Below are 27,006 nucleotides of genomic sequence, written 5' to 3' on the forward strand. Positions count from 1 at the left end.
TACACTGAGAATGTTAAATTGTGCAGGTGTTGCTTGGAGCAAATCTGTGACCAGTTCTCCAGTTTCCACTCCTGAAGATAACTGGGTAGACACTCTGTTTGAAAACCTCTATCTGAAGCCTCTGAAAGAGTTCAGAATGTGTCACCAGCTCTGCTCTGACTCACCTGATGCTCTTGCATGTGTTGCATCCTTCACTCATTTCTGTGCCTGTCTGTACTGCCAAGTCTCACTTCAGGGTTGGATACAGTGCCTGTCATCCTTTTCTCCAGGCACAGAGTGTACCTCTGTAGCCTCACATCAGGAAACTCTTGAACTCTAAGGAGCTTTAGTGTGTGTATTATTTATTGTATTCCTGAGTGAGTCTGTCTGCACAGTGCAAGGAAGGTGTGACTGCAGCACAGGTAGGCCAGCCCGCTCTTCTCCCCTCTACTCAGCTTCAGTCTAACTAGTATATGAATAATAGTGGTAAATATACCATATGTACTGAAAATTCCCATCAGTCTGTGTCTGGGATGTTAACCAAAGCTAAAACTGATACCGGAAGGTTTCCTTAGCTGTTACCAATGTTAACAGACTAAAATCAATGTGAGTATGCTTTCAATTCTGTACTCCTTGTGGAATGTTTTGCTTCGTAGAGATAACCAACCTACCTTCACTCTTGCTCTATACTGCATTGTGTTTTCCTGTCCTTTTTTCTGTTTATTCAGTTCCTTCAGATGAAGTGTGTCTCCTACTGCACATTCAGAGGGCTTTAGTTCAGTGGTGCTGCGATTTTAGCTATGTAACTCACTATCCTAATATGAAAAATCATTATGCACTATTTTGAAACTTCTGGTAGAGAGCAGCACATGCAATAACGCCTCCCTGCTTAAACACTGTTGGCTTCCCCTTCCTTTCTAGGTGCAGTTAAAAATTCCCTCATTTCATATCCTGCATGGTTTCATCTGTGACACTCTTGGTGCTCACTTGAATGCTCCCTTCCATTGCTCCACAATATCAGCACACATCTCTGCCCTAGCCTTTCTTTGCAGGGAGAGAGTACTCTTTTACAGCATCTTGCCTCTCAATGTTCAACTGATTTTAATATTCCTACTAAAAACATGTTTTCCCTTTGCTAATACCCAGTGATTTTCTTTTTTTAGATAAGAGAAAATCACTAAAAAAATCCTTAAGGAGATAAACCTTTAAATTTATCTACAGATAAATAAAATAGATACTTATTTATCTATTTCTGCAGAGTGTTTGAAAGTATATGAAATAAAGCTTTATTGTAGACATTCTCAGACAATGAGAAGCAGAGCACTTGCTGGTAGACCACAAAGCACTGCCTAGTGCCAATTCCTCATTATTCCCACCTGCTGAATCACATTAAAAGATAAAACTACAGCACTTTTCTAATAGTGTTTTCATATAAGCAGTTGCTGTAGCTGTCACATGCTGTGAATGGAAGTCATGGAAGTGACTCTGAGACAGCCCCTTTTGGCTGTGATCACCCAGTGAATTTGCTGTGCCCTATGCTCTGGTCATCTCTGGAAGAGGAATAAAGAGCTGGAGCTGCCCAGAACTCTACATCTTTTTAGGCACCTGAATCTAACAGTTGAGCACCAGTTAGCACTGCAGCTTCCTGCCTAGCACTGAAAGCATCTCTTAGTCTCTGCTAAGCAGTTGGCACCAACCATCAGCTGCAATCTTCACCTGAGTAATTTTCCACTTATCTTTCCTGACAGTCTCATCTCATCTGACCCAACACTACTGTTCAAAAGATAATGATCAATGAGTTGGAAATATCCCATTGTTCTGGTAAATACAATCTCTGGTTAGAGATCTTGTTGGAGTTCCTATCTGAGCTGGAACTCATGCATAGATTTAGGACTGCACCAAAGCAAAGAGGCCCCCCGTAACCATAGGGCACTGGCAGTCCAAGGGTGTTGTTTGTGTCCCCTGTTGAGATAGTTGTGGCTTACATAATTAATTAATTATTCCTTAGAGCTGTCGGGGGGAGGGAGCAAAGACAGTCACTGCATAGTATGGTGTTTGGGACACAGATGTGTGAATCCAGTTCACATCTCTATGCTAGTAAGCGTTTTAATTGTGTATACAGAACAGATGAACTTCAGCCAGAGAGAGTGAGAGCAACCCTGCTCCATCTCTGGCAGGCAGGGAATCAAATAGAGGACATCAGTCTCCTGAGGAAAGTGCCAGCGAGCAGACCACTGTGCCATCTTCTTCTGGGTCCTCTGTCTTCTTCTGAGAAAACAGTGACTGAATATAGGCCTCCAGCTTTTCACCCAGACTTCAGGAGAGGAGTCAAAGCTGAGAATGTCTTGTCTTAGGACTGTTAAGTGATGGCATAGTGTGAGGGCCCAGCTTTCCCCCCTTTTTCTTGTTGTTGTTGTTGTTTTTTGTTTGTTTTTTGTTTTTCTGGTTGTCTTAGCAGTTGCTCAGCTTGTTGGTGTCTGTTGATTCCCCTTTAAGGGGGTTTGTCTCCCCACTGGGAGAGTGGGCACTTAACTCAGGGTCATGAGATCTGGGTGGCAGCAGGCACCTGGAAGTCATCTACTGCCGGCAGCAAAGCCCGATGCATCCCAGGATAGATACACAGACATTATGTTCTTCTGATTTCCTTAATAGTTCTTTAAGGAATGATCAGGGCTGGGTTGTAAACAGCATGTTGATCATAGTCACAGATGATAATAAAATGGAAAGTGTTTTGGACAGTCAAGAGGAGTAAAAAAATATAATTCCAAGAGCCCAGAGAGCAAAGTCGTCATGGTAAGAAAGAACAAAGAGAGATTCAAACTGGGAAAGTGCAGTGACGCTATCATATTTTTTCAATCAAAACATATGCTGAATGCAGTACAGCCATTTCTGTCTGAAAAACAAGAACTGGGAGCCTGAGATTTTGTGTGCCTAAATAAATAGAGTATCCTGAATATTTTCAAAGTTTTTAGGGGAAAGAAAGAAAAGTAAAAGTAAATGATGGATCACTGCAAGTTTAAGAAAAAAATTTTAATTGCTTTTATCAATAATTTTAGCTGATATTTCATTCTAACAAATCTGTTGCAATCTAAGAAAAAATATTTTTCTTTGAAACTAAAAGAAATGTTTTTAAGAACAGTAAAACAGCTGATTTACTGTTGCAGTCAATATAAGCATTATGTCAGCATTGTAATCTAACTTACACTCTGGAAACCAGTAAGGACTGTGGGTCATGTCTTTAGAGTCTGGGGAATTGGCTAAGCTCCTTTCTTTCTGTTTGGGTGATCCAGTTTGGAAGTGGGGTATAACTCAGAATATGAAGGTAGCTATCTACTATATGGCTAAGTTCTCAGAAGTAGATTACAGTCTGTTTCCTCTAGCCATGGTAGAGGCTGATGCTGGCACTCTCCAGACTCTCATTTGTCCTCTAAAGGTCAATCCAGAGTGAGATATTGCTGTTTGCTTTCCATGCTGTGTCTGTGGCAGTGGCAGGGTTACTGCTGCTTGCACAGGGCCAGGCCCTGTCACACAGATGCTCTGCTTACAGCAGCTGACTCCCTCTGCCAAAAAAAGGAAATGACAGTTTTGTTTAAAATAGAATTTGTCTGCCCAGAATCTTTCCTTTCTGGAACCCACCACATATGCCCACACACTGCGCAGAATCTCTTCTGCCCAATCCTCTGGGGAAGGGTTTCTTTTTAAATTTAATGAAGTTATTCCTCTTGGATGCTTTGGATACACATAGAGCAGGTTGGCCTTGTGCAAACTTTCCCCATGCTGCTCTGCCAGCTCATCTCAGTTTATACTGCCAATGCTGTCGTGGCCCACAGATCCACCCTTCTGCTCTCAGCTATTAAAGCATCTCACAAGGGTTGATATAGCCCCTCACCCTTTATGACAGGTCAGGGCTGTTCCCCCTGAGTGCAGCAAGGGCGCCTAGGTACAGGGAAGCTAAAAAGGCTTTCCTGAGATGCACAGCAAATCTGTAAATGAGGAGGGGTGGAAATGTGAATCCCCAGTTCCTAGTTTGTGCACTGGCTGCCAAAGCAATCTTTGTCTTTATTTTTTAATTCCTGAGCCCTTCTGACTAGTACGCAGTGGCTCCAAATCTCTATCAGCCAGAGCTGGTCTGACTAGCTACACGCCGTTCAGTTTGCATGCTAGAGAGCAGTGGCTTCAGCAGCTCTGTGCCCTTCAGGTGCTGGGTTTGGCACATTGCTTCCAACAACAGCATACTCCTCTCCCTCGTTGCTAAACAGCGCAGGGCTTCCTTGGATTTGCAGAGGGGTGGGTCCATATTGCAGTAAGAGACAGGAAAGTGTATTTGCAAATAGGGGATAAGAGGCAGGACCTTTCTTCTGGCCTTTATAATCTCTCTCCCAAGGAGCTGTAGCTTGGTGTACTCATTACAGTGCTGGTGTGTGTGCAAATGAATGCGTTGTTTTTTCTTCTCTGAATGAACCCTATTTGGGGCTGGAGCCTTTTTCGCCCATTGGCACCAAAGGAGCTGCAGTTGGAGATTTCACAGCTTCTGAATGAAAGAATCAGTTATCATCTCAGCATTATGATATCATTTCAGAATGAAGGAAATGGCAGCTTTTCAGCTTGCACTAGCTCATGTTAATTATGCAAGCACATGCACTCCGAGCACCCTTGTTAACGCGTTGACTGTATTCAAAGGTGGACTTTTTTCAATAGAGCATTGGGAGTCCATGTAATGCAAGGCTCAGCTCTTCACCAAAGTTTAGAAAAAAGGGACTGAGCCTTAGAGAGAGCCTTAGAGAGATCTAGGACCTTCCTGTAAGAAGAGTCTTTTCAGATGTGGCAGTCTGAAGAGAGATGTTCATAACATCAGATAAGATATCAGGAAAGAAGGAGGAATTGGTTTTTAATGACTGTGGCTTTTGTGCCTTGGTCACGTGTCCAGCCTGTGAAATTTTGATATTTTGTATCAATGTGCTATTGGTGTTTGCTTAACAGGTAAAACTTGGCCTACTAAGCCCAAATGATCTTAGAGACAGAGGAAGCAAAGGGTGTGGGAAGGAGACAGGAGGTAAGGAGGACAAATAAGTGCTCCCTGGATGGAGAGAAGCTTGGCTTCCATATGGTCAGAAGAACAGTCTGCATTCTGCTTATGGCAACGTCCTGATATCTCTGCAGCCTAGACTACCTTGTGCATCCATTTCTCTGAGTTGCTGCAAGCCTAAAACAGCTGGAAAAATCAGATGTTTGCAACATAGGAATACAGTTCTTTTAACTGCAATTAGCAATTGGATCCAAAGGCCAGGGAAAGCTTGCTTGAAATAAAATGCAATAGAACAAGACCCAGGTCAAGGGAGGTGATCCTTCCCCTCTGCTTAACCCTGGTGAGGCCACCCCTGGAGTACTGTGTCCAGGTCTGGGCTCCCCAGTACAAGAGAGAGATAGAGCTACTGGAATGAGTCCAGCGAAGGGCTACTAAGGTGATTGTACCAGCTTGTACCTGTTGCCTCTTATCCTATCCCTGTGTACTTCTGAGACGACTATGGCACTATTTTCTGTATACACTCCAGTTAGGTAGTTGAAGACAGCAGTAAGATTCTCCCATCTGCCAACAGAACACATGCATTTTTCTTAGCCTTTCCACATACGTCATGTGCTTCAGCTCCTCTCATCATCTCTGTGGCCTCTGCTGGACTCACTCCATCATGTTGATGCCTTTTTTTTTTTTTTTTTATTTACTTGGGAGGCCAAAACACGTCCCTTGTAACACATCACTGAAATGAAAGCACAGTGCTGAGCAAGAACTGTCTGCTGATGAATTCAGGCTAGAAACAGGAGCAAGCTATGAACTGAAAATCAGCATGCAAAGTTATAGAAGCGTGCAGTGCAATATAGGCAAGAGCATGGACAATGAAGGGAAATTTCTCACCTCCCTTTCAGAATTAACTTCTGTTTCTCACTTTCACTCAGAGTGGTGTCATGTGGTTCAGTGTGCCATAGTTAAGACAAAATGAAGGTAGACCTGATTATATATGTTCATTAAAGTTTTGTGCACCAGTCAGAGCATCATGCCTGACTTTGGCACAGTCTCCCTAGAAAGGTGCCTTTTTAGTGCTCTGGCCTAGGTGATCATATTTTACGAAAATGAGGCCCTGGGTCCCACTGCCCTGTCTCTGGTTTCAGCACGATGAGTTCTAACCATGGCTGTTTCAGTTCTGATCAACAAAATAGGATCTCTGAGGTCTGATGGTCTGAAAGATCAAAACAAATGACAAGCTACAGCTTTTGCAGCTGTACTTGCCAGCCCTTCAGATCAGCTGAGAATTTATTATCCAGCTATGTTTTTTTAGGCACCGCTCAATTAGAGTGGCAAAACCCACTATATACAAGGATCTATATTGAGAGCATGACCTCCTTTTCTGCCTCCAGTACCATCTCCCTGCTTCCAGGATCATCTTGTTCTTGGGCATCCTGTTTGTCATGTAATGACCCTAGTTTTAGTTTGTATTGGTCTCCCTGCATAGTCATCTTTGCTTGATTGCTAATCACCAAAAATACAATGTCTGGTCCTTCACTGTCTTGCCCTCTATCTCTTCTCATATATAGACAGTCCTGGATGATTAATTCACAGCAGCTCCAAAATCTCTATGGCTTTGCTCATCACTTGCTTTCCTCCACCAAAAAGAAATTAATTCTAGACCTGGTGGACAGCATAAGCTATACATATTCTCCCCTTCCCCTCCTGCCAAAAAAAAAAAAGTTAAGATTCTCCTCCCTCCGCACTCATGGCCCATGAGTGCAGCCCGCACAGCCTGAAATGCCCCCTTAGTAATAGCTAGAGAAGTTGTCCGTCACTTCACCTCTGGGACGTTATTATGCAGTGCCCCCATGCTCAGTTACTGCTTACTTCCATCCAAGAGGTGGCTGTCCTGTAGAAAAAGAGCTCTGGGTGTGTCCTCTGTGATCCTTCAGGATGAAGGTGATATTACTTCTGCACAATGGTAAGTAATGTGATCTATGTACAGAAGGCGAATGTCTCCCTCTCTCCTCAACCTTCATGGATGAAGGGCATTTATATATAAAGTCTTTACATATGATATGTAGCACTGTGTATGGGTAAAAAGCAATGAATGCCATGAGTCAAAAGCTAGCTAAGAGACAGAAAACAAATTAGAAATACCTCTTTAAGTTTGCATAGGGTTCAGAGGTGGCAAAACAAAGACTTTAGGACTTCCTGCTAAATATGAAGTTGATCAATACAGTAATGCCCAGGAAAGGGTTGGAATGAACATGGAGGTGGCTAAATTTGTAGATGACTCAGTTACTTATATCTAGAAATGACTGTGAGGAATTTATGCAACTAAATTGAACAGTCATGGTGATGTCACATTTAATTCATTGTCAAAAAAAAGCAAAATCAAGCACACTGGAAAATATCTTCCAGACTCCTTATAAGAGTTCAACTAATTGCATCATGGCAGGATGAAATTTGGATGTCATTGTAGAGCACCAGCTGAAGATCTTTATTTGGTGCAGAGCTAGTGTCAATTCATGTTACCATGCATAAAGAACAGGATGGGGATTAATACAGAAAATATAAGAATGTCACCCTATGAATCTTCTGTCTCTGTCTTGCCTTGTATACTTGCGCTCTTACTCATCCTAAGGGCTACAGTAGAAAAGTTTCAGAGATTGGTGACAGTGGCGATAAGGTCTTGAGAAACTGTCCTCTTAAGGAAAAGATTGAAAAGACTTTTTTTTCCTGCTTTGACAAGGATGTGATAGATAGGAGCATTCTTGGAAGTGCACAGGCATTATGATGACTGCATTAACCAGAATGTGCATGAAAACACAAAGCAAAGATTCATATGAAATGAGGATTTCAACACTAATGAAATTTATTCCCACAATAAGTGGGGGAGAAGAGGTTTCGTTTAATGCATGCAGCTTGTGAGCAGAGTTGGAGGGGGCTTATCAGGGCCAGGAATATATGTTCAGAATGCATCTGGAGATCTATAGTCAAAGAGCTTTGTTTAGATCCATGTTCCAAGCAATTCAAGACTGCAGTTTTCATGGGCCTGAGAAGGCTATTCCTTGTACTGTAATTTTAACTAAGGGATTTTTCCCTTCTTAGTGAGACTGTTCAGACATACATTTCACCATGCTAGGGATCCAGTAAGGACATACATCTGATGACAGTCCAAACAGTGAGCTTTCAATTGCTGTGTCCGCATTGTTGGTCGCACCACTAATTATTTCTATTGCAAGTAATTTCTGTTAGTAGGTGGGAAGGACACTCCAGTCTGTGTGTTTAGGTCCTTTGTCTGTGCAGCTGCTTCTGCAGGCCTGTATAGAGGGAGCAACCAGCAAGGGGGCTCCTTAAGGCTGTTGAACATTTGGAGTCAAAGAGATTTTGGGGTGATCAGCATTCCCTTAGCTGCCAAGTCTGCAGCCACTTGACCGTAGGTCTGAAAGGAATTTGGGAAGAAAAGGCTGTGGGATATACTGCACATTCTGCCATGCCAGGCTGAGCTCCTAGTGTTGTGGCCCCGTACGGATTTGCTACCTTCTTGGCCTGTTCTCTGGCTGTTGACTCATATTGGCTTTGGTCTGCCATGGTCCTGTCCCTGAGCAGCCAGAGCACAGCTTCCTATATGAGCTAGCCTCTCATCTGAGTAGTGAAACCAGCTGGGGAGAGGCTCTGCTTCTGCCAGCCTGATTTTCAGAGTTGTCAATTTCTAATTTCTGTGTGTGTGTGGATACTGGGATACTAGTAGATACTTCTTCCTGAATTCCCTGAGGGATGAAAACTCTCTCATGGTCTAATGAAATCCCCATATGATGTTGGGTACCTTTTATTGCACCAAAGAACAGCATATATTCTTTTCTCCTATTTGCCTTTCTCACTGAGAGATGATAGAAAGATTTTTGCGGAAAACTAGATAGAGTGATTCTGCCTGGCTTGCTATTCTGGATTCTGATAGCATTTCAAGCAGTTGCTGCTTTTCCTGAGCCTGGACCCAGGCAACACCTTTGTGTCTTCACTGACAATGTAGTTACTGGATTATTAAGAGACAGCTTTTTATTTCTGTGTATTTGTGGAATGGCAGAGAGTCCCTTCTTTCCACGTGAATGTAGTCAGCCACAGGAATGGCTTTTCCCTTTCCCAGTCATCTGAGAACTTTGTTTTGGCTGGATGGATATGGAGAGATCCTGTCCTTCATCTCTTCATCACCTTCTATCAGGTGCTTGGGCACAGGTTTGTGATTTCTTGTCATTCAGCACAAATCTCTTTAACAATATGTGTTCACCCCTCACTCAGGGTCCACTCTCTGTGAGTTGTGGTCCTCTGGGCTTGTGAAGGCTCCTCCTGAGTCTCTGTTGCCTGCTCCTCTTTGCATCTTCATGAAACTGTAGCAAGAAGCTGTCAAAGGATCTTGAGAGATTACTGTAGCTTCATATGCCTGCTGAATGACAGATCAGCTCAGCCCAGATCACTCCTGCTAATGTTTGTCTAGCCTGTTGTGAGGCCTACAGTGATAGCAAGGCCTACCCTGGTAGGCAGCTGGTCCCAGTGCTTCACTGTCCTTTGCATTAACACAGTTTTGCTAATATCGAACTTACATCTCCCTTGCTGCATTTTAATCTGATTCTTTTTGTTCTTTTCATTGCTGGCATTGAGAACAAATAGTTCTTTTCCTCTGAATACTGCTTCACAACCATTTTGCTTCTACTTTAAGCTGAGCCATCTAAAAGTCTCAAGTTTGCTTTTGAGTGCCATGTAGGCCAGTGTCAGGAGCCTGACTGATGTAAAAACATGACATCTACTCCTTTCCCATCTGCATTATCTGCTGTTGTCTTACTAAGAACTCCTCTGCTTGTGACCATTGCCATCTGTGAAGAGTTTCAAAACTACATAATTAATGGCAGATTCTCATGCAGCACAGTCTGTGAGGAGAAAGTCATTCTCAAAAGTCAAATTCTTGCCTATGCTATCGTCTGTGGAATTTTATTTAAATGGTGCTATTGTTTCTTTGACTTTTTCTTCCCTTCTCTCAAGTCTCAGTGTTGTATGGAGTAATTGTGTCTGTTACGGTGATTCTTGGGAGCGTTGTAGAATTTAAGGCAAAAAAATGACAGTCTGTTGGCTGCATATTTGGCTGCATCCAGAAGGCAGTAATAAACTTCATCCAGAGATTCCTGATTGAAACCGTTGTATTGGGCTGATCATGAGCTGATTCTCCATGAAGAGGTTTGTGGAGTTAGTGATTCCAGGGGGAAGGGACTTCATTAGCCTTCTCAACAGGACAAATCTCTTGAGGAGTCATCTGTCTCAGCATGGCTGTGTGGTACCTACCAAGATCCTGTGGGGAAGGTGTCAGTCATTCTGAGAGAATGGCTGTAATGGGGTATTAAGGGACAGCAGAAAAATATAGCTCAGTTGAGAAAATAGGTATCTCCAGTCCCAGGAGATACTGTTTGCCCTAGAAGCTCATCCTAGTTAAAGGTTTGCTTTAGCTTGATATGTTTTCTTTACTGCTTTCCTGTGAGTTTCTAAGGAAACTCCTGTAAGACAAGTTAAGCTAATTCTTCAAGGATCTAAAATAAAATATTATTTTCTATTTTTTAAGGCATATTGGTATTCTTTCTTTCTTTTTTTCCTTCTTTTATCTGTGAAGTAGAGTCTAAACCCCAAGTTCACATGTGTTGAACAGCTGGAGGAGAACCCCTCACCAGTTTAGTATCAAGGTTGCTGTTCTTGGTGAAATCCTAGGTCAGTCCATTTCCGAAAAGGAGTGCAGTAATTGATTGAATGCTGCATGAGCTCACAAAAGAAGCCAGAACGTTTTTACTGGAAGGAAACCTTCTTTGCTGTGCTGCGTCTTTCATTAGCCGGAGATTTCATAAATTGAGTTTTGCAAGCTTGCTGCCTGCATTCCTACCTCAGGCCTGCAGGAATATTCTCTGGACATGGAGTCCAAGCCAGATCAGCAAGTTCCCCAGAGGTAGCAATTACTCAGCCATCTTTTTTTTTTGGGGGGGGGGGAGAAAAACACAGATGACTGAAGTAGGCATTCACCTCAGCCCTCCTCTTCCCAGTAAACTACTTTACTACTACAATTCTGGGCTCCCCATTACAAGAGAGACATGGCACTACTGGAGAGAGTCCAGCAGAGGGCTACGAAGGTGATTAGGGGACTGGATCATCTCTCTTATGAGGAAAGGCTGAGAGAGCTGGGTCTGTTTAGCCTGGAGAAGAGAAGGCTGAGAGGGGATCTTATCAATGTATACAAATATCTAAAGGGAGGGGGTCGAGAGGATGGGGCCAGACTCTTTTCAGTGGTGCCCAGTGACAATATGGGACACAAACTGAAACACAGGAAGTTCCGTCTGAACAGAGGGAAAAGCTTTTTTACTGTGAGGGTAACAGAGCACTGGAACAGGTTGCCCAGAGAGGTTGTGGAGTCTCCATCTTTGGAGATATGCAAAAGCTGTCTGGACAGGGTTCTGTGCAACGTGCTCTAGGTGACCCTGCTTGAGCAGGGGGGTTGTACTAGATGATCTCCAGAGGTCCCTTCCAACCTCAACCGTTCTGTGATTTTGTAATACTTTGAAAAGTGTCCTGTTAGATCTTGGGAAGTCAACTGATGTCACCACTGAGAAACCATTATGGCCATGGAGTCAAATGAAATATCACCTTCTTGGCTTTCCTAGCAGCATGTGCCTTGTGAGAATTTGCTGTGCCAGTTGATAAAAAAAACAGCTGGGCTGAAGGAAAGGTGCTGCAGTGACAGAGGACACCATTCACATAGTAGTGCTGCAGAGCTGGAGAGTCACCAGCAACCCCACCTCCTCTTCCTTTTACAGTTCTTAAAGGAACTGATTGCTTCTTTCCCCAGCCTTAAATGTGCTGCTGATAGCTACACTCCAGTGCCAGCCTTGTGCAGCTGGCACAGCCTAGCATTTGCTCTGTCATATACAAGGGCACTGCTGTCCTGAGCTGGACCAGTGCCAGGAGAAGCTGCTGTTAAACTCAGCTTGTGTGTGAGCAGGGGGCTGGGGGGGGGGGGGCCACTTCGATGAGGTCAAGAGGCTGAGTGGGGTCACCCTGTTGCCATCTCACTCACAGTGCACAGTTCAGTCTGGAGTTTGTGTGCCACTCTGATTTCTCTCTGAATTAAGTTGAAGCACAGTTATGGGTTTTGGTGTGGATATGCATGTGACTGGATGCTTCTGTAAAGGGCCTGTCTGCACGGCTGTGCTTCAGTGTCTTTCTGAGAACCACCTGCTTGCTGCCAAAGAATGGAAATCTGCCCAAGCTCTGGAGATCTGCACTACTTTAGTCCACCAGTCATACCTTCCATCTGCCAGCAGCTGCTGGCCCCATGGCTTGGACTCCTCTCTCTCTTTCAAGTATGAAGAGGATGGTTTTTCCACGGTGGTCAGTGGAGCAAGAGGATGCGCGCAGAATGCTAGCAAGCCGCACTTTGTTTACCAGTCTCAGCAGTGGCAGTTCAGCTGCTTGGGCTTGAATCACGGAAATGGCAGTGAACAGCAGTATTTGCATGCTTGTTAGTCCTGCAGGCAGGCCTCTTTTCCTGTATACCCGTCATTGTCTGCCAAGCACTGCCCAGGCTGCAGCCCTCAGGCTGGCATTGCCTCTGCAGTGCCTTGGCGCCTGGTGCCTGGAAGGATGAGATGCCCACACACTAAGCACCGGTGATCACACTCTGTGCCTGAGAGCCCTCCTTTCACGTGGCACTGCTGGTGCCACTGCTGGTGTGGGTTCTGCACATCAAGCTGTATTCTCCAAGTGACATGGGTAACAACTGCCGAAAAGGTCTGTTTGGGATGTACAGTCATGAAGGTGACAGAAATTAAGGCCTGGGAAATGGCATTGTTTGGGTTTCCTTTTGTCAGCAGTAGGTCTGGGACAGAGGGGAACAGATTGCTTCTATCCTGGATGCACTGAGCAGCATGTGAGCAGAGGCACTGGTGTGGGGTGAGTTGTGTGAAAAATGCATGACACAAATCAGTGAGGAAACCAGGTACTCCTTTTGTCAGCTGCTGGGAGCCAAGCAATGCCAGGACATCGACAATGCTTTTACAATTACCATTATGGAGGATGAATATTTTATTGCTTCTTTTGGCCGCAGTGCATGCCCCAGAATCCTTCCTGGGCTCCTTCTCATCTGCACCACCTGCCACCTTCCCATACTACTCCCCTTGGGCTCCCTTGCAGCATTCCTTGTTTGTGCAGGGGCTCTATCCCAGTCCTATCCCATCCATATGCCACATCCCACACCAAGTAACAGAAATGCCACTGAACTAAGTGTAAACATTTCCTTTGCACAGCCAGTGATGTTTTTGTTTTAATCTGGAGGAACCATTTTTAGAGAAATGGAAAGAATACAAGTTCAGGAAGCAGCTAGAGATGCAAAGTATACATAGCTCTGCTGAGAGCTTAAAGCCTCTCTTTCTCATTTTGGGCTGAAGAGTGATTTGTGTGAAAGTTGCCTTCTGGGCATAGCTAGCTATTTTGTGCTTAATTGCTTGCAGTCAGAGTGAAACATCCCAGCAAACTGAGTTTGGTCCAGACCTTTCTGTGATTGTTTCTGTTTCCTTTTGGTATCTTCCTTTGAAACACCAGCTTCACCGTGCTGCTTCAGAAGGACTGAGATCTGCCTAGAAAGAGAGCTGATAGGAGGTTGTGGGCTAGAGAGAGTGGGAAGAACAACATTGGCAGAGAGCAGCAGTTGCCTGAAAGTTGAAGAGTAGAAATAGATGTCCATTTTCAGTGAAGATTTATGGTCCTTCAAACTATATGAGGCGTTAAAGCCAATGGAAGATTTAAATTCTATAAATTATATATTCCAGCAATTAACTTCTAAGTGTCTGGCTTGTAAAGTGGATGTAATGCCCAGCATTAGATATTTGCAAAGACCAAAATCCAAAAAGCGAGGTGCTGCCTGCAGTGTCACGGGCAATACTGCAGGGAGGGTCCTGAACATTGTCCTGCTTCACAGAGTTGTTTGACACAGGGTTACACAAAGATGGATCTAGCCCCTCCTTTTGGGAAGGCAGGCCCTCACCACTGTTCTTTCTAATAACAGAATAGGATTCAGGTATTATATCAGTATTTTGCCAGGTCGCCATGTAATATTCATGCCAAGGTGAGCATACAAAATGCTTGTTTGCACTGACAGGCTCTTGCTTGTTCTTTGGCTCTTCCCTTTCTGCATAGATACAGAGCAGACTCCTGTTTGGATTCCTGTTTGTGACTATCACAGGAGGAAGACAGGAAAACAAGCATTCTTAGCATCTAGATGGTTCCTATAGTAGCAGGTCACTTCTAAGAGTGTGGGTCTGGATAAAATGAAAAGCTTATTAGAAGAAAAAACTTATTAAGAATGACAAGAGATTTATTATCAGTGCTGCACCACCCTAGTGAAGAGTGAGTCAGCACCCATCAGCTGGCTCATGAAGCCCTACGGTAGCTGAGGCATGGACAACATCCAGAGATACCTTTCCCTGGAAGCTGCAATGAAGCAAGATACTTCTCTCTGAAGGGTATGATCTGTCTGTGCCAGTTGTTTGGAGCACAGCTGCTTGGCACAAGCAAACAGCTTGACATGCCTGGCGCTGTTGACTTCAAAACATGTTGGAGCTGAGTTGCAGATTATGCTGATCTAGATCTAGGATTTTTTCCTTGTTACTGGAAAGGGTCTGCTTTGGTCTGTGAGACCCAGGTATTAAACTGGGGTTTGAATGTAAGCTGAAGTCTTGCAACCAAAGCAGTGCAGAAGTAGAATTTTTGAAGCTAAAATACTGGTGGATACTTTCTTAGCAACTTCTTCCTGCTCGTCTAATCTCTTGCCTCTCCCCAGGCCAAAGAACCCTCCATCACCGGAGTGATACTCTGGAGACAGTGATCCTGGTAAATCCCAATGTGGACAGCATTGTGTCTGAGGTAAGGGCCAGATGCCAATGGGTTTTCTCCACATCAGCTCTTCTGCCTATGTTTGACATGGAGGGTCATGGTCATCACACTTCCCACCTTCTGGAGTTTGACCACGCTGCCAGTCTGCTGCAGTATGTGGTGAAGCTGGCAGATATTCTGGTCTTGCCAGGAAGATATATGCTGTCACCAGTGCTCTGCGGCAGACTTTTCTGCTAGCCAAAGAAATACGCATGAGAGTTTGTGGTTCCTTGTATGCCAACCCTTTGGGAATCAGCTGCTTCCTGGAACGGTTGGTATCTTAGACCTATTTAATTTTAAGGATTTCTCAGGAGCTCGTAGAGCTTCCTAGCAAGCAGGATGGAGGGCTTCTGAACCTCAAGCATTCAAGCTAGGTGAGCATCTAAATGTGCAAACCTCTGACATAGTGTAATAATGCTGAAAATTTTCTCTTAGCATTGACCTGCTTTCTCAATGTGAATGAGGAGGATGTGACATGGAGCTGTGTCAGGCAGGCAGTAGCAGTGTCTTCCCTTTTCAGTAATGTACTCTCCTATACGTAGAGAACTTATGTTTTGGCTATTTGTGAATAGTGAGCACATATTGCCTGGAATAGTTCTTATTGTCCATGTAGTTATGCTTCTGAGCACTGGTGAGGAATACAGATAACTTTTTGACTTCAAATCAAACTGGTGACAACATTCTATGTCATCATAACAGGTCCGGTCACTGCTGTGTGATTCATCAGCCCACAAACTACTGATCTTCTGTGGTCAGAGCTCAGACCAGGAAGGAGACTTGATCCTGCAGACGGGGACCTTCACTTACCAGAAATTTGCTGAGATACTTTCAGATCCAGAGGTGAGTGTGAGCAGCAATCCAGGATGTCCCCTCCTGTTCCCTGAATGTGTGATAGAGCCTGCAGTGTAACCTGTGCTGCTCCTTCAGGTGGTGGATCCCTGGGGAGTGGGCTTGAAATCCAGCAAAACAATCACACACACTATAAATAACTCATGCTACAGCCTTTTGTATCTTGCTTTAACTCCCTGGCTTAAGTTTTCCAAGATGGCAGGCATGGGTGATTCCACTTTTAAGTGCTCAGCTTGAAACATCCTTTCAGATCTGCTCTGCAGTGTGTAGAGACTCGGAATTTCTTAGAGCAGGTCTCTTAAAATGTCTGTGGGCTGCAAGCAAACAACAGTCAACAGAAGCCATCATCACCCTGGTAAACGTGGGTATTTCTCTTCATTTCACAGTCTGCTCACTGAGCACAAAAGTTCACAAGGTTCAGAGTGTTTATTAGCTGTCTGTATAGCTATATACAGAGAAAGCTAGAGAGAAAGTTTTGGATTCATTGCATAAAGATGACAAAGGGATGAAATGTTGTAGTTATTTAATCATAGAATCACAGAATCATTCAGGTTGGAAGGAACCTCGAGAGGTCTCTAGTCCAACCTCCTGCAAGGTAGGCAAGGTAGCTCAGGGCTTTGTCCAGTGGGTTCTTGAAAACCTCATAGGACAACACCTCTGGACCTCTGCTCCAGTACTAATTATCTTAGCTAGCTGTATTACAGCTTTCCTCAGAGGCTCTAAGCTCTCTTACTATTGAGGCTCATTGCCAACACAGATATGCTACTTCAGTTTTTGACAAGCCCACTTCCACTGATCATTATGCACAGATGTTTAGAATACCTGCACTGGATTTGAATGTATAGTTGCTGCAGGAATGGCTGTGTGATTAGTTTGGCCATTACTAACATTATTGCTGTAGTTGCATCAGGAAATTTGAAAGTCTTTATTTATTTTTCTCTGTATTTGCTAATATAGGCTGATTGTTCCCATTTGTTGCTGGTACCCATTTATTTGGACATTAGTCAATTAAGGGCTGCCTACGAGAACACAGTGCAAAGGAATGTACCTGCCTCATTCCAGATACTTTAAGAAGTTCGAGGTGTAATTCTCCTTTGCTCAGGAAATGTTCTGAGTAGCTCTAAGGAACCTTGGAAATCATATCAACCCTAGCTCTATTTTTAAAGTATGCAGCATATCTCCAACCCAATATATATCAGAGATGGGATCCTGACTTTTTAAAGTAGGTCCAGGAAAGAAAATGAATCTGAACAGAAGAGAAAGTTCCATGGCACTAAAACTGCACCAAGTGCCATATGAGTGTTTGCTGGGCAATAAGTGAGGGTCATCAGTCAGATAAGTTTAGGCAACGATGCTTAGCATTGAAAAGGGTTTCTCGGGCTTAGAATTCATAGATCAAGAAGAAACAGCTCCTTTTGTGCCCAAGCTAGGGACTGATATCCCAGATTAAAGGAAAGAGGACAAGATGGCTTCTGCTTTTGTTTTCTTTCTTGAGGCCTTGTCACACTGCATTCCCAATAGTCAAGAAACATAACAGCCCATCAGCATTAAGCATTTCAAAAGAGAGCAGAACACGGTCCCATGCATCTACTTGCAATGGGCTTTTTGAATATTTCACCTGTCTTTTTAAAAAGAGCTGCATTGGTCTCAGAGCACTGTTTGACCTTGATTTCTTTGTACCTGTCTCAATAGGTCACCCAGATTCTTAGCAACACTGATTCAGATACCAAGGCCTCCCTTACCGTGTCGTGTTTGGGAGAAGGAGACTGGAGCAACCTTGGGCATCCTCAATTTCAGGAAATTATTAATCTGAAACTGAATCCTGACCCAGTCCTGCCAGAAATGGATGGGGTGTCTGAGTTTGCAGAATATGTCTCTGAGACAGTTGATGTGCCATCGCCATTTGATCTCCTAGAGCCGCCCACCTCAGGGGGTTTTCTGAAGCTTTCTAAACCCTGCTGCTACATATTTCCTGGTGGAAGAGGTGACTCTGCTCTCTTTGCTGTCAATGGGTTTAACATCCTAGTGGATGGGGGCTCTGACAGGAAATCTTGTTTCTGGAAGCTGGTGAGGCACCTGGATAGGATTGATTCTATTCTCCTGACCCACATCGGTGCAGACAACCTACCTGGTATCAATGGGCTGTTGCAAAGGAAAGTTGCTGAGCAAGAGGAGGAACAATCCCAGGGCTCCACCAACTACAGTGACTGGATGAAGAACCTCATTTCTCCTGAGCTGGGTGTGGTTTTTTTTAATGTTCCTGAAAAACTGAAAATGCCTGAATCATCCATGAAAGTAAAGCGGAGCATCGAAGAAGCTTGTCTGACACTGCAGTATCTCAACAGACTTGGCATTAAATCAGAGCCTCTGTACAGAGTGGTGAGCAATACCATTGAACCTATCACACTTTTCCACAAAATGGGAGTGGGTAAGCTGGATATGTATATATTGAATCCTGTCAAGGACAGTAAGGAAATGCAGTTTCTAATGCAGAAATGGGCTGGTAATAGTAAAGCAAAGACTGGCATAATTCTCGCAAGTGGGAAAGAAGGTGAAATTTCTGTTCCCTATCTCACATCCATCACAGCCCTAGTGGTGTGGCTGCCAGCTAGCCCAACAGAGAAAATTGTAAGGGTTTTGTTTCCTGGAAATGCTCCTCAAAATAAGATACTGGAGGGTCTTGAGAAACTCAAGCACCTGGATTTTCTGAGGTACCCAGTGGCTACTCAGAAAGATATCTCCTCTGGAATGCCTCCACCTGTGCTGAAGCAGACCAAAATTAAACAAAGAACTGACAGTAAAGAGAGTCTTAAATCTTCCCCTAAGCCATCTGTGACAAAGCAGGCTAAGAAAGAAGAGGCAGTTGAGGAGGGGATTAAGGAGGTAAAACCAGAGGTCATAAAGGATGCTAAAACTGAGAAAAAGGTTAAAGACCAGGCTGAGAAAATTCTTGAGAAACCTGTAAAACCTGAAAAGATAAAGACAGAATCAAGTGATTCTCTCAAAGCTGAGAAAAGAAAACTAACAAAAGACAAGACTGGCAAAAAGCATCTCAAAGAGAAAGTTTCTAAACTGGAGGAGAAGAAAGACAAAGAAAAGAAAGAGATTAAGAAGGAGAAAAAGGACTTAAAAAAAGATGATGGAAAGAAAGAGGAAAAAAAAGATTCAAAGAAAGAAGACAAAAAGAAAGAAACTAAACCAGAGCCAAAAAAAATGTCTAAACCAGACTTAAAACCATTTACCCCAGAAGTAAGAAAAACATTATACAAGGCAAAAGTTCCAGGCCGAATCAAAACTGAGAAGATCAAAGTCAAACCTGAAAAGGAAGTACCTACTGAGCTGAAGACATCACCAATGCAGAAGACACCTGTACAGATGGAGCCAGGAGTGACTTTTGTGGCTGAACAGAGGTTAGTCCTGTCTTCACCAGAAGACCTTACTAAGGACTTCGAGGAATTGAAGCATGAAGAGAAAGGGGACCTGCAGGTGACTCAAGAAAAGTCTGATATTGAAGTTAGTGGTATGGTTATGAGAGGACCTGAGGCAGAAATAAAAGTGTCCCCTGACATGATTGTTCAGAGTCACCTTGAAGCAGATCTGATTTTGAAAATGAGCATTTCTGATGAGGGAATAACTACTACTGATATGGAAAAAGAATCACCAGCAGAGGAAAAGGCAGTTCACCAGCTAGAACTGAGAGCAGGTCAAGTTGAAAAAATAGAGGATGAAAGAACAGCAATGGACAAAACTCTTGAGATGAGATACTGCAAGGGAAAAGCTGAGCAGGACAAGGAAGTTCAGCTGTTGCCAGACAGACAGCAGGTACCATCACACACAGACCTCATGGCAAAAGTTGTTCAGTCAACAGTGTTCAGAGAGGACGAAAAGGAGGAAGAGGCGAAAATCTGTTTGGACACAAAACAGAGGGAAGCAGAAACAAAGACTTGTGAAAAGTATATTGAGGGGGCAGAAGTACAAGAGGAGGGTGAGAAGGAAAAGCGAGAGGATGTGATAGAAAAGGCAGAGCTGGAAGAAAAGGAAGAACAGTACATGAAGGCAGAGGAGAAAATAGAAAAAAATAAAGATTTCTATGAGCTGAATCAGGATGAGAGGGAGGACAAAATATTTACCACTAAAGAAACAGAAAAAGAATTTAGTGAAGTGGGTGAGAAAAACAAATCACTAGCAAAGGAGGTAACAAAAGAAGAGTCATATCTGAGCAGTCTGCCAGTCCCACCAGGAGCCACAGCAGAACATGTTTCATACATCCAAGATGAAACTATCCCAGGCTACTCAGAAACAGAGCAGACCATTTCTGATGAAGAAATACATGATGAACAGGAAGAGAGGATCCCACACTTGAAGTATGATGTCAATGCATATGACATTTCTGTTCCTGACCACCCAGGCTCTTTTGAAGCAATACATGGAATACAGGCCATGCCTGCTTCTGACCTTGCAGCCAAGGGCTATACTGGCCAGGAGTCTGAAATCCTAGCATATCCTACAAACATTGTGGCAGCACCTCTAGCTGAGGAAGAACATATATCCTCTGCTACCTCCATTACAGAATGTGATAAGCTTTCATCTTTTGCAACTTCAGTAGCAGAAGATCAATCTGTTGCATCTATAACAGCCCCACAAACCGAAGAGACTGGCAAAAGCTCTTTACTTCTAGACACAGTAAACAGCATTCCCTCATCACGGACTGAAGCAACCCAAGGTCTGGACTATGTTCCCTCTGCTGGCACAATCTCTCCCACATCTTCCTTGGAGGAAGACAAATGCTTTAAATCTCCACCTCCTGAAGATTTCCATGCACTGGCAGAAGGAGAGAGAAAACCAGAAGCTCAAAAAAAGGATTTTCATGAAGAGGCAGAAGAAGAAGAGGAAGAAGAAGAAGAAGATGGGACTCCAAATATTGAAATGCCTGAGAAACTCAAAGGTCATTACAGTGCCCCACTGTTTGCTCACCAAGGACATCCTGACAGTGTTTTAACCAATGCACCCACAGAAGTGATGCAGACTTCTGGTCTGCCATTATCCACTGAAGAAACATCATTTTCCCAGGTTGACTCTGTCTCTGTAGAGGCTGAAGAACGATGCATGAGTCCTGATGATAGTACAGTCAAAATGGCCTCTCCCACCCAGTCTGGCCCCACTAGTGCAGGACATACACCTTTCCACCAGTCTCCAGTGGAGGAAAAGCTAGAAACGGTAGATTCAGAGCTATTTGAAAAACAAACAGATGCTGCTGCCAAGAAATTGGAAGGACAAACTGTTGCGGCAAAAGGGGTCAAGAGTGAAACTGAACCTCTCAGAGCAGATGAGGTGTCTGCAGCTAAATATAGACATGAAAAGGAAGTGCCTGGCCCTGCACAGCACAAGCTGGGCTTGGGCAGTGACATTCCAGTATCTCCTGGGGAGGAGGTGCAGGAAGCACCCCTAGGAAAGGAGGAGCTGCCCTGGCTCTCCTACCACAAACAGGACACAGTAGTGATAGGGGAGGAGGAGGAGCTTTCCACACTGCCTCATCCTAGCACAGATGTGTTTTCAGCAACAGAAAAAGAGCTAGGAACTAAAACCATAATGGAAGGTTTGATGGGATTTTCAAAACATTTGTCCGTTGAACCAGTCTCTACTACAGAAATGTCTCTAGGAAACATGGATACTCCACAGTTCACAAACCAAAGCAAATCTGAAAGTGACAAATCTTCACAAATTTCCCCAGATGACACCAAATCACTTTCTTTTACAGAAGAAAGTCTTGGTAAAGAAAAATCGCCAGATATTTCTATTAAGGAAATAGCTACTGAAGAAGGAAAACTGCTCTGTTTCACTTCAGACACCTCAGAAGAAAAATCTTCTCATGTTTCCATTAAAGACATTTCTCCAGAAGATACCAAATCCATTTCTCTTACTGAGGAGAGTCCCAGCAAGGAAATCTCTTCAGACATTTTTGTTAAAGGGATTTCTCCAGAAGACATCAAATCTCTTAGTTTCACAGAAGAGGTATCTGCTAAAGAAAAAACTATGTCTGACTTTACTGACAAATTCCCTTCAGGAGCTACCAAGTCCATACTTTTCACAGAGCAGAGTCCAGCTACATGTGAAAAATCCCTGAAATTTTCTGCCGAAGAACTCATTAAAGAAATGTCAAAATCTATTCCTTGCCCAGAAAGTAGCTCACTTAAAGACATATCACCCAGAGGTACTTCAATTGAAGAAATGTCTCCAGATGATAGAAGTTTGTTTTCTTTAACAGAAAAGGGCCCATCTAAGGGAAAAACTGCAGGATTGCTCTCTCAGGAAATATCTCAAGATGTAAAGGGCTTACACTTTACAGAATCTAGCCCAATTCAAGATAAAACATCTTCATGCATTTCTACTGAAGATGTAAAATCTTACAGGTTCAAGGAAGCTAAAGAAGAAAAATCTCCAGAAATGGAAGATTTTTATGTGAAAGACTTGAGTTATGAGAAGAAAGTGTGGTTCCCAAAGGAGGTGGAGGAGATCCCTGTTCAGGGAGGCCGACAGAGGTACAATAAGGAGAGAGAGAGCACATTCTTGGATGAGGTAGCAGAATATGAAATGAAATCCCTTCCTAAAATGGGAGAGGAGATCTTGTCTCCTGCAGCGCCTGGCAGTCACACCTGGGGAAGAGTAGAAAGTGAAGCTTGGGGCTCTGCATATGGGTATCTTCAGGAAGGAAGAGACACTGGAAGAACAGGGCTGTTCACCAGTGAGGAGGAGGAAGATCTTCGACATGCTGAAGACAAACCTGTGCTGCTGAAAGCAGAAGCAGAACATTTCAAAATGGAATCATGTGACTACAAAGAAGACACACCGAAGGGTGCCAAACCTACAGCAGAAACAAATAAAGTGGAAATAGTTCCTGCTGACATCACTTTCCCAGGAAAAACACAAGTGGAGAGTCCACCTCTGTCTTCTCAGCATATCTCTGGGGAGGAACACCAGGCCAAAGCATTAGCTGGAGACAAAGAAAGGGAAGAATTGTTATTGACATCTAAACAAGATTACTCCTACTTAGGTGATGATGAGAAAGCTGTCTTAGGTATCTATGCGAAGTCACTAGACCAAGCACTGACAGCATCTTCCCTGTCTATATTGGCTAGCGCTCTGGAAAAGGAGACTGACACAAAACCAGAACCAGAGAGGCCTTACAAGATAAATCAATGCAAGACACCTTTACAGGAGGAAGTCCCAAAGAAGGATACAGAGAAGAAATCAGATGCCAGTGGTCCGTATCAGGAAATAAACTCTACATACAAGCTAGATAGACAGCAAGAAGATGACTGTAAATCCACCAAGGCTCCTCATGAGTCTGGAAAAAGCAAAGAGCAGACAGCAGCATCTGCTCTGTTGCACTCTGCAAGACCAGCAGAATATGAATATGTAGCAGCTTCCCCAGAAGAAAGTGCTGCAGGGTCAAGTCAGAGTGCACACTCCCCTCTAAGACAAGATTCTCCTCAGAAAAGCAGTGCTGCTATGGGTCGTGCTGAGACTGTCGGTTCCGCCAGCCAAGCAGCATATCCTCCAGAATCCTATTCCAGGAGCCCTTCTGAACCTCAGTCCTATGATGAAGAGGTCTGCAGACCCAGGGGTGATGACAGTTACACAAGACCAGAGCAAGAAGAAAGAGAACCAACTCCCTACCCTGATGAAAGAAGTTTCCAGTATGCTGACATCTATGAGAAAATAATTGTGTCTGGAGCTGGACTCTCCCCCTTCACATCCAAGGGTGCAGATAGCCCAGGTCAAACTGACATGTTGCCAACAACAACAGAACTGGTCTCTCAAAAAGATCGATTTTATCATGTCTCTGCTAAGGAAGAAGAGTCCTGTCTTTATACCTCAGCCGAAAAGGAGCTGTCATCTCCAGCATCCCCTAAAGATAAATCAGGTTCATCCTTTGAGTATGCAGACATCCATGAAAGATACTCGCCCTTGCCTGAAATAGATAAGCCTAGGACACCCAGAATTCAAGAAAAACTGAAGGTGTCTTCTGCTTTGCCAGAAGAACTGGGCTCTTCTCCGCACCCATCATCTGCAAGCACAGCATTTGCCTCTCCTACAGACATGATTGACCCATTTCATCAAGAAAAATCAGCTGCCTATATTGACACTCCTTGTCCAGATGAGAACATCATTTTGTCTAGCCAGGAGCAGAGATCTCTATCCCTGAAAACCCAAAGCCCAAAGCCCAAAGCAATACACTATGAGAAAGCAGGGCAAGGTGAAGAAAGCACGAGTGATTCAGAATTAGAAAAAGGTGCTAAGGAGAAATCTGAAAAGGACTCTAAACTGCCTGGCCCTGTCCAAGCTGCAGGCACTGTCTATGCACACGTCTCAGTAATGGAGAAGTTTCAAGTGTCAGAACCACCTCCCCAAAGCAAGCATCAAGAGTCCATTTCACCCACTTCTACTGCTTCTTCACCTTCTGATCCAGGATGGAAAGAGGAATATGGAATTAGGAAAACTTCATCAGCCACAGTTGTGGGGACATATGTTGCTGGTTACAGTGACCTGCCAGACATAGGCACAGATAAGCAGGCTTCAGAAATGTACCACTTAAGCCAAGATTCTTTGCAAAAGAGAGAGGACACTGAAAAATCCACAGAGGAATCACAGTTCTGTGTAACAGATTATCCAAGTACAGAGATGGTCTCCGAGTGCTATGAGAAAGCCATATACTTGAAATCTGCTTCTGAAAAACAGAACGAGGAATACAGAAAAGGTCCAACAGCAGAGGGAAGAGTGATGGATATCTCTTCTGGATTTGAATGCTCTCTGCTAGGAAAGAGTGAAACATCTAGTGTGTTCAGACATGAACAATCCTTACCAAGCCATTTAGGGGATGTATCTCTTACTTTAAAGGTTCCTTGTGCTTTGCTGTCAGACAGGGGGAAGAAAGATGAGTACTTAGAGGTTTCTGAGAAAACTGGCAGTCTCGACTCATCTTTTACTAAATTGTCACCACTGAGTCCATATGAAGAAGATAAACTGTTCTCTAAAGCTATGGAAAGAGAGTCTGTGCCCCAACAGCAGCTGAAAGATGACTCTTCCAGCCTGTCAGAGGAACCTTCATCTGAAGCTACCACTCCTGTGATACCAAACACAGCAGAAAGTTTCTACTCCCACATGCTTTCCACATACACAGGTGCAGGAGCAGAACCAGGTACCAGGAGTCTTTGGGATGTGTCTCCACAGATTCCAGATAAGACTGTGAAAACACATTCAGCTGAAACCAAAGACTTTGTGTTTGCTGAAGAACATGGCTCTGCATTCACTTGTGGAATGGATGACAGCACTCTGCCATGCAGAAATGAGAGCCAGAGTTCACTGCCCACACCATTCTCTGCAGAGAAACAACAGCAAGCCTGTGCAACCAGTCCAGAGCAGAAGTCATCATTTACAGAACAGCTGATGACATTGACATCTCTCCCTGACATGTTGACAACATTTTCGCCTCATCAGCATGAAGATGAAACCGCAGCCAATGGTCCAACAGAGGTGAGCACAAGTCTGCAAGCTTTCCAAAGCAAACGCCATGCAGCAGAGGCAAAAGATGAAAAAACATATCCTGATTCTGACAGCAGTTTTTCTCCATGCACAGGCAAAGAGGAAACAGAGAGGCAGAGCCGTCCTTCCTCTCTGATGTCTTCTGAACACAGTTTCCAGCCCTTTTTCCCAGATGTGCAGAGGGGTGGAAGAACAGAAGACCATGGAGATGCTTCCCATGAGATGGAGCCATATTTAGGAGGCAGTTCTGACTATGGACAGAAATTTTCCTCATGTGAATACAGGCACAGGAAGGGAGAGCTCTCTCCTTCATTCATCAACCCTAGTCCTCATGAGCTCTCTGAAGACAGTGATCTCTCACAAGAGGAAGGTCATCCTTCAGTGCAAGGGAGACCACTCCACACTGGTAGTAGCCCTGTGCAAAGTGCGACAGTGGAAGAAACCCCTCCAACATCAGTGAGTGATTCTGGAACCTCCCAGTCAGACTCTGATGTCCCACCTGAGACAGAAGAATGTCCATCCATCACAGCAGATGCCAACATGGACTCGGATGAAGATGCCGATTTCCTTCCGGTGGACAAAGCTGTTGGGAATGCTCATCATGCCAGTACAAGGTCCAGCCATGATCCTCAACCTGTTCCAATGGTAGATCCCCATCCCCATCCTCCTCACCCTGATGTCTGCATGGTAGACCCTGAAATGTTGGCAAATGAGCAAAGCACGAGCAGAACTGATAAAATTTCCAAAAAGGACATGAAGGAAAAGAACAAAGGTGTGAGGAAGCCTTTGAACAAACCCAAATCATCTTCTCCTGCCCGAAAATTAGATGTCAAAGGGAAACGGTCACCCACTCCTGTGAAACAGCCATCGGACAAATCTCCAAAATCTGCCACTGCCAAAAAAGAAAGAGATGGAGGAGAAAAGCCAAAATCACGTAGTACGCTGGTGCAGCCTCCTCACACAGAGGATGAGTTGTCCCGGGGTAGTCACAGCAATCCTGGCAAGAGCCTTGTTAATGGCATCAAAACAAACCCTGGTAAGAACTAGTTCCTTAGGCATGCATTTTTGCTTTAGGTTCAACATAGAGAAAAAGCACTGAGTTAAATATAGCAGAACAGTGAATAGGACTTCCTAGTCAGGCATAAAAAGTTATAAGTAGGGAGAAGGGAGAGAGGTTGTCATACATGTCACTGAAAAAAAAAGAAAAGAAAAAAGAAAACCTTTCAGAAACCCCTGCAGAGCTGAAGCCAAACACTTCTGCAAAGAGTCCTTGGTGACTTAGTTTGTGCTGGGAATGCAGAAATCTCTAGGCTGCGATTCAATGACACCCAGGGACTACTTCTGTGGAGAGGTGGTAGGTATTTAGAGTTGGGTGTTGTTGAAGAGATGCCAGGAATTGAGAGACAATATATGTGTGTGTTTTAAGAAGTGGTGGTAACCTCTCAGCCTGTGAGTGAGGTAAGTGCATTGAACAGGACAGAGATAATGCTCTTATTTAGAGCAACAGGTGCCTGCCATGGTCAGATATTTCCTTTCCTCTGAAATGTTAAGTGGAGATGGAATAGGAACAGCCTCCATGACTGAGTACCACACTACAGGACAATGGTCTTTGTTGCAGCTCTTTCTGTAAGGACCTGAACAGGCAGTCTGACAGCCTTGAAGACTATGGTCTT

The 27,006-nt window shown here is 44.0% G+C and overlaps 1 protein-coding gene across 1 annotated transcript in view; it reads left to right on the top strand.

Annotated features, from left to right (window-relative positions):
• Positions 1-27,006, top strand: part of MAP1A (microtubule associated protein 1A) — a 39,385-nt gene that overhangs the window by 6,086 nt on the left and 6,293 nt on the right. The window contains exons 2-4 of the mRNA XM_013954288.2: positions 14,850-14,932; positions 15,641-15,781; positions 17,483-26,369. Of these exons, the coding sequence (XP_013809742.2) occupies positions 17,633-26,369 (8,737 nt within the window). The 5' untranslated portion in view covers positions 14,850-14,932; positions 15,641-15,781; positions 17,483-17,632. The remainder of the gene's footprint in view (positions 1-14,849; positions 14,933-15,640; positions 15,782-17,482; positions 26,370-27,006) is intronic.

This window comes from Apteryx mantelli, chromosome 15 (assembly GCF_036417845.1).
Source record: "Apteryx mantelli isolate bAptMan1 chromosome 15, bAptMan1.hap1, whole genome shotgun sequence".
Classification (NCBI taxonomy): domain Eukaryota; kingdom Metazoa; phylum Chordata; class Aves; order Apterygiformes; family Apterygidae; genus Apteryx; species Apteryx mantelli.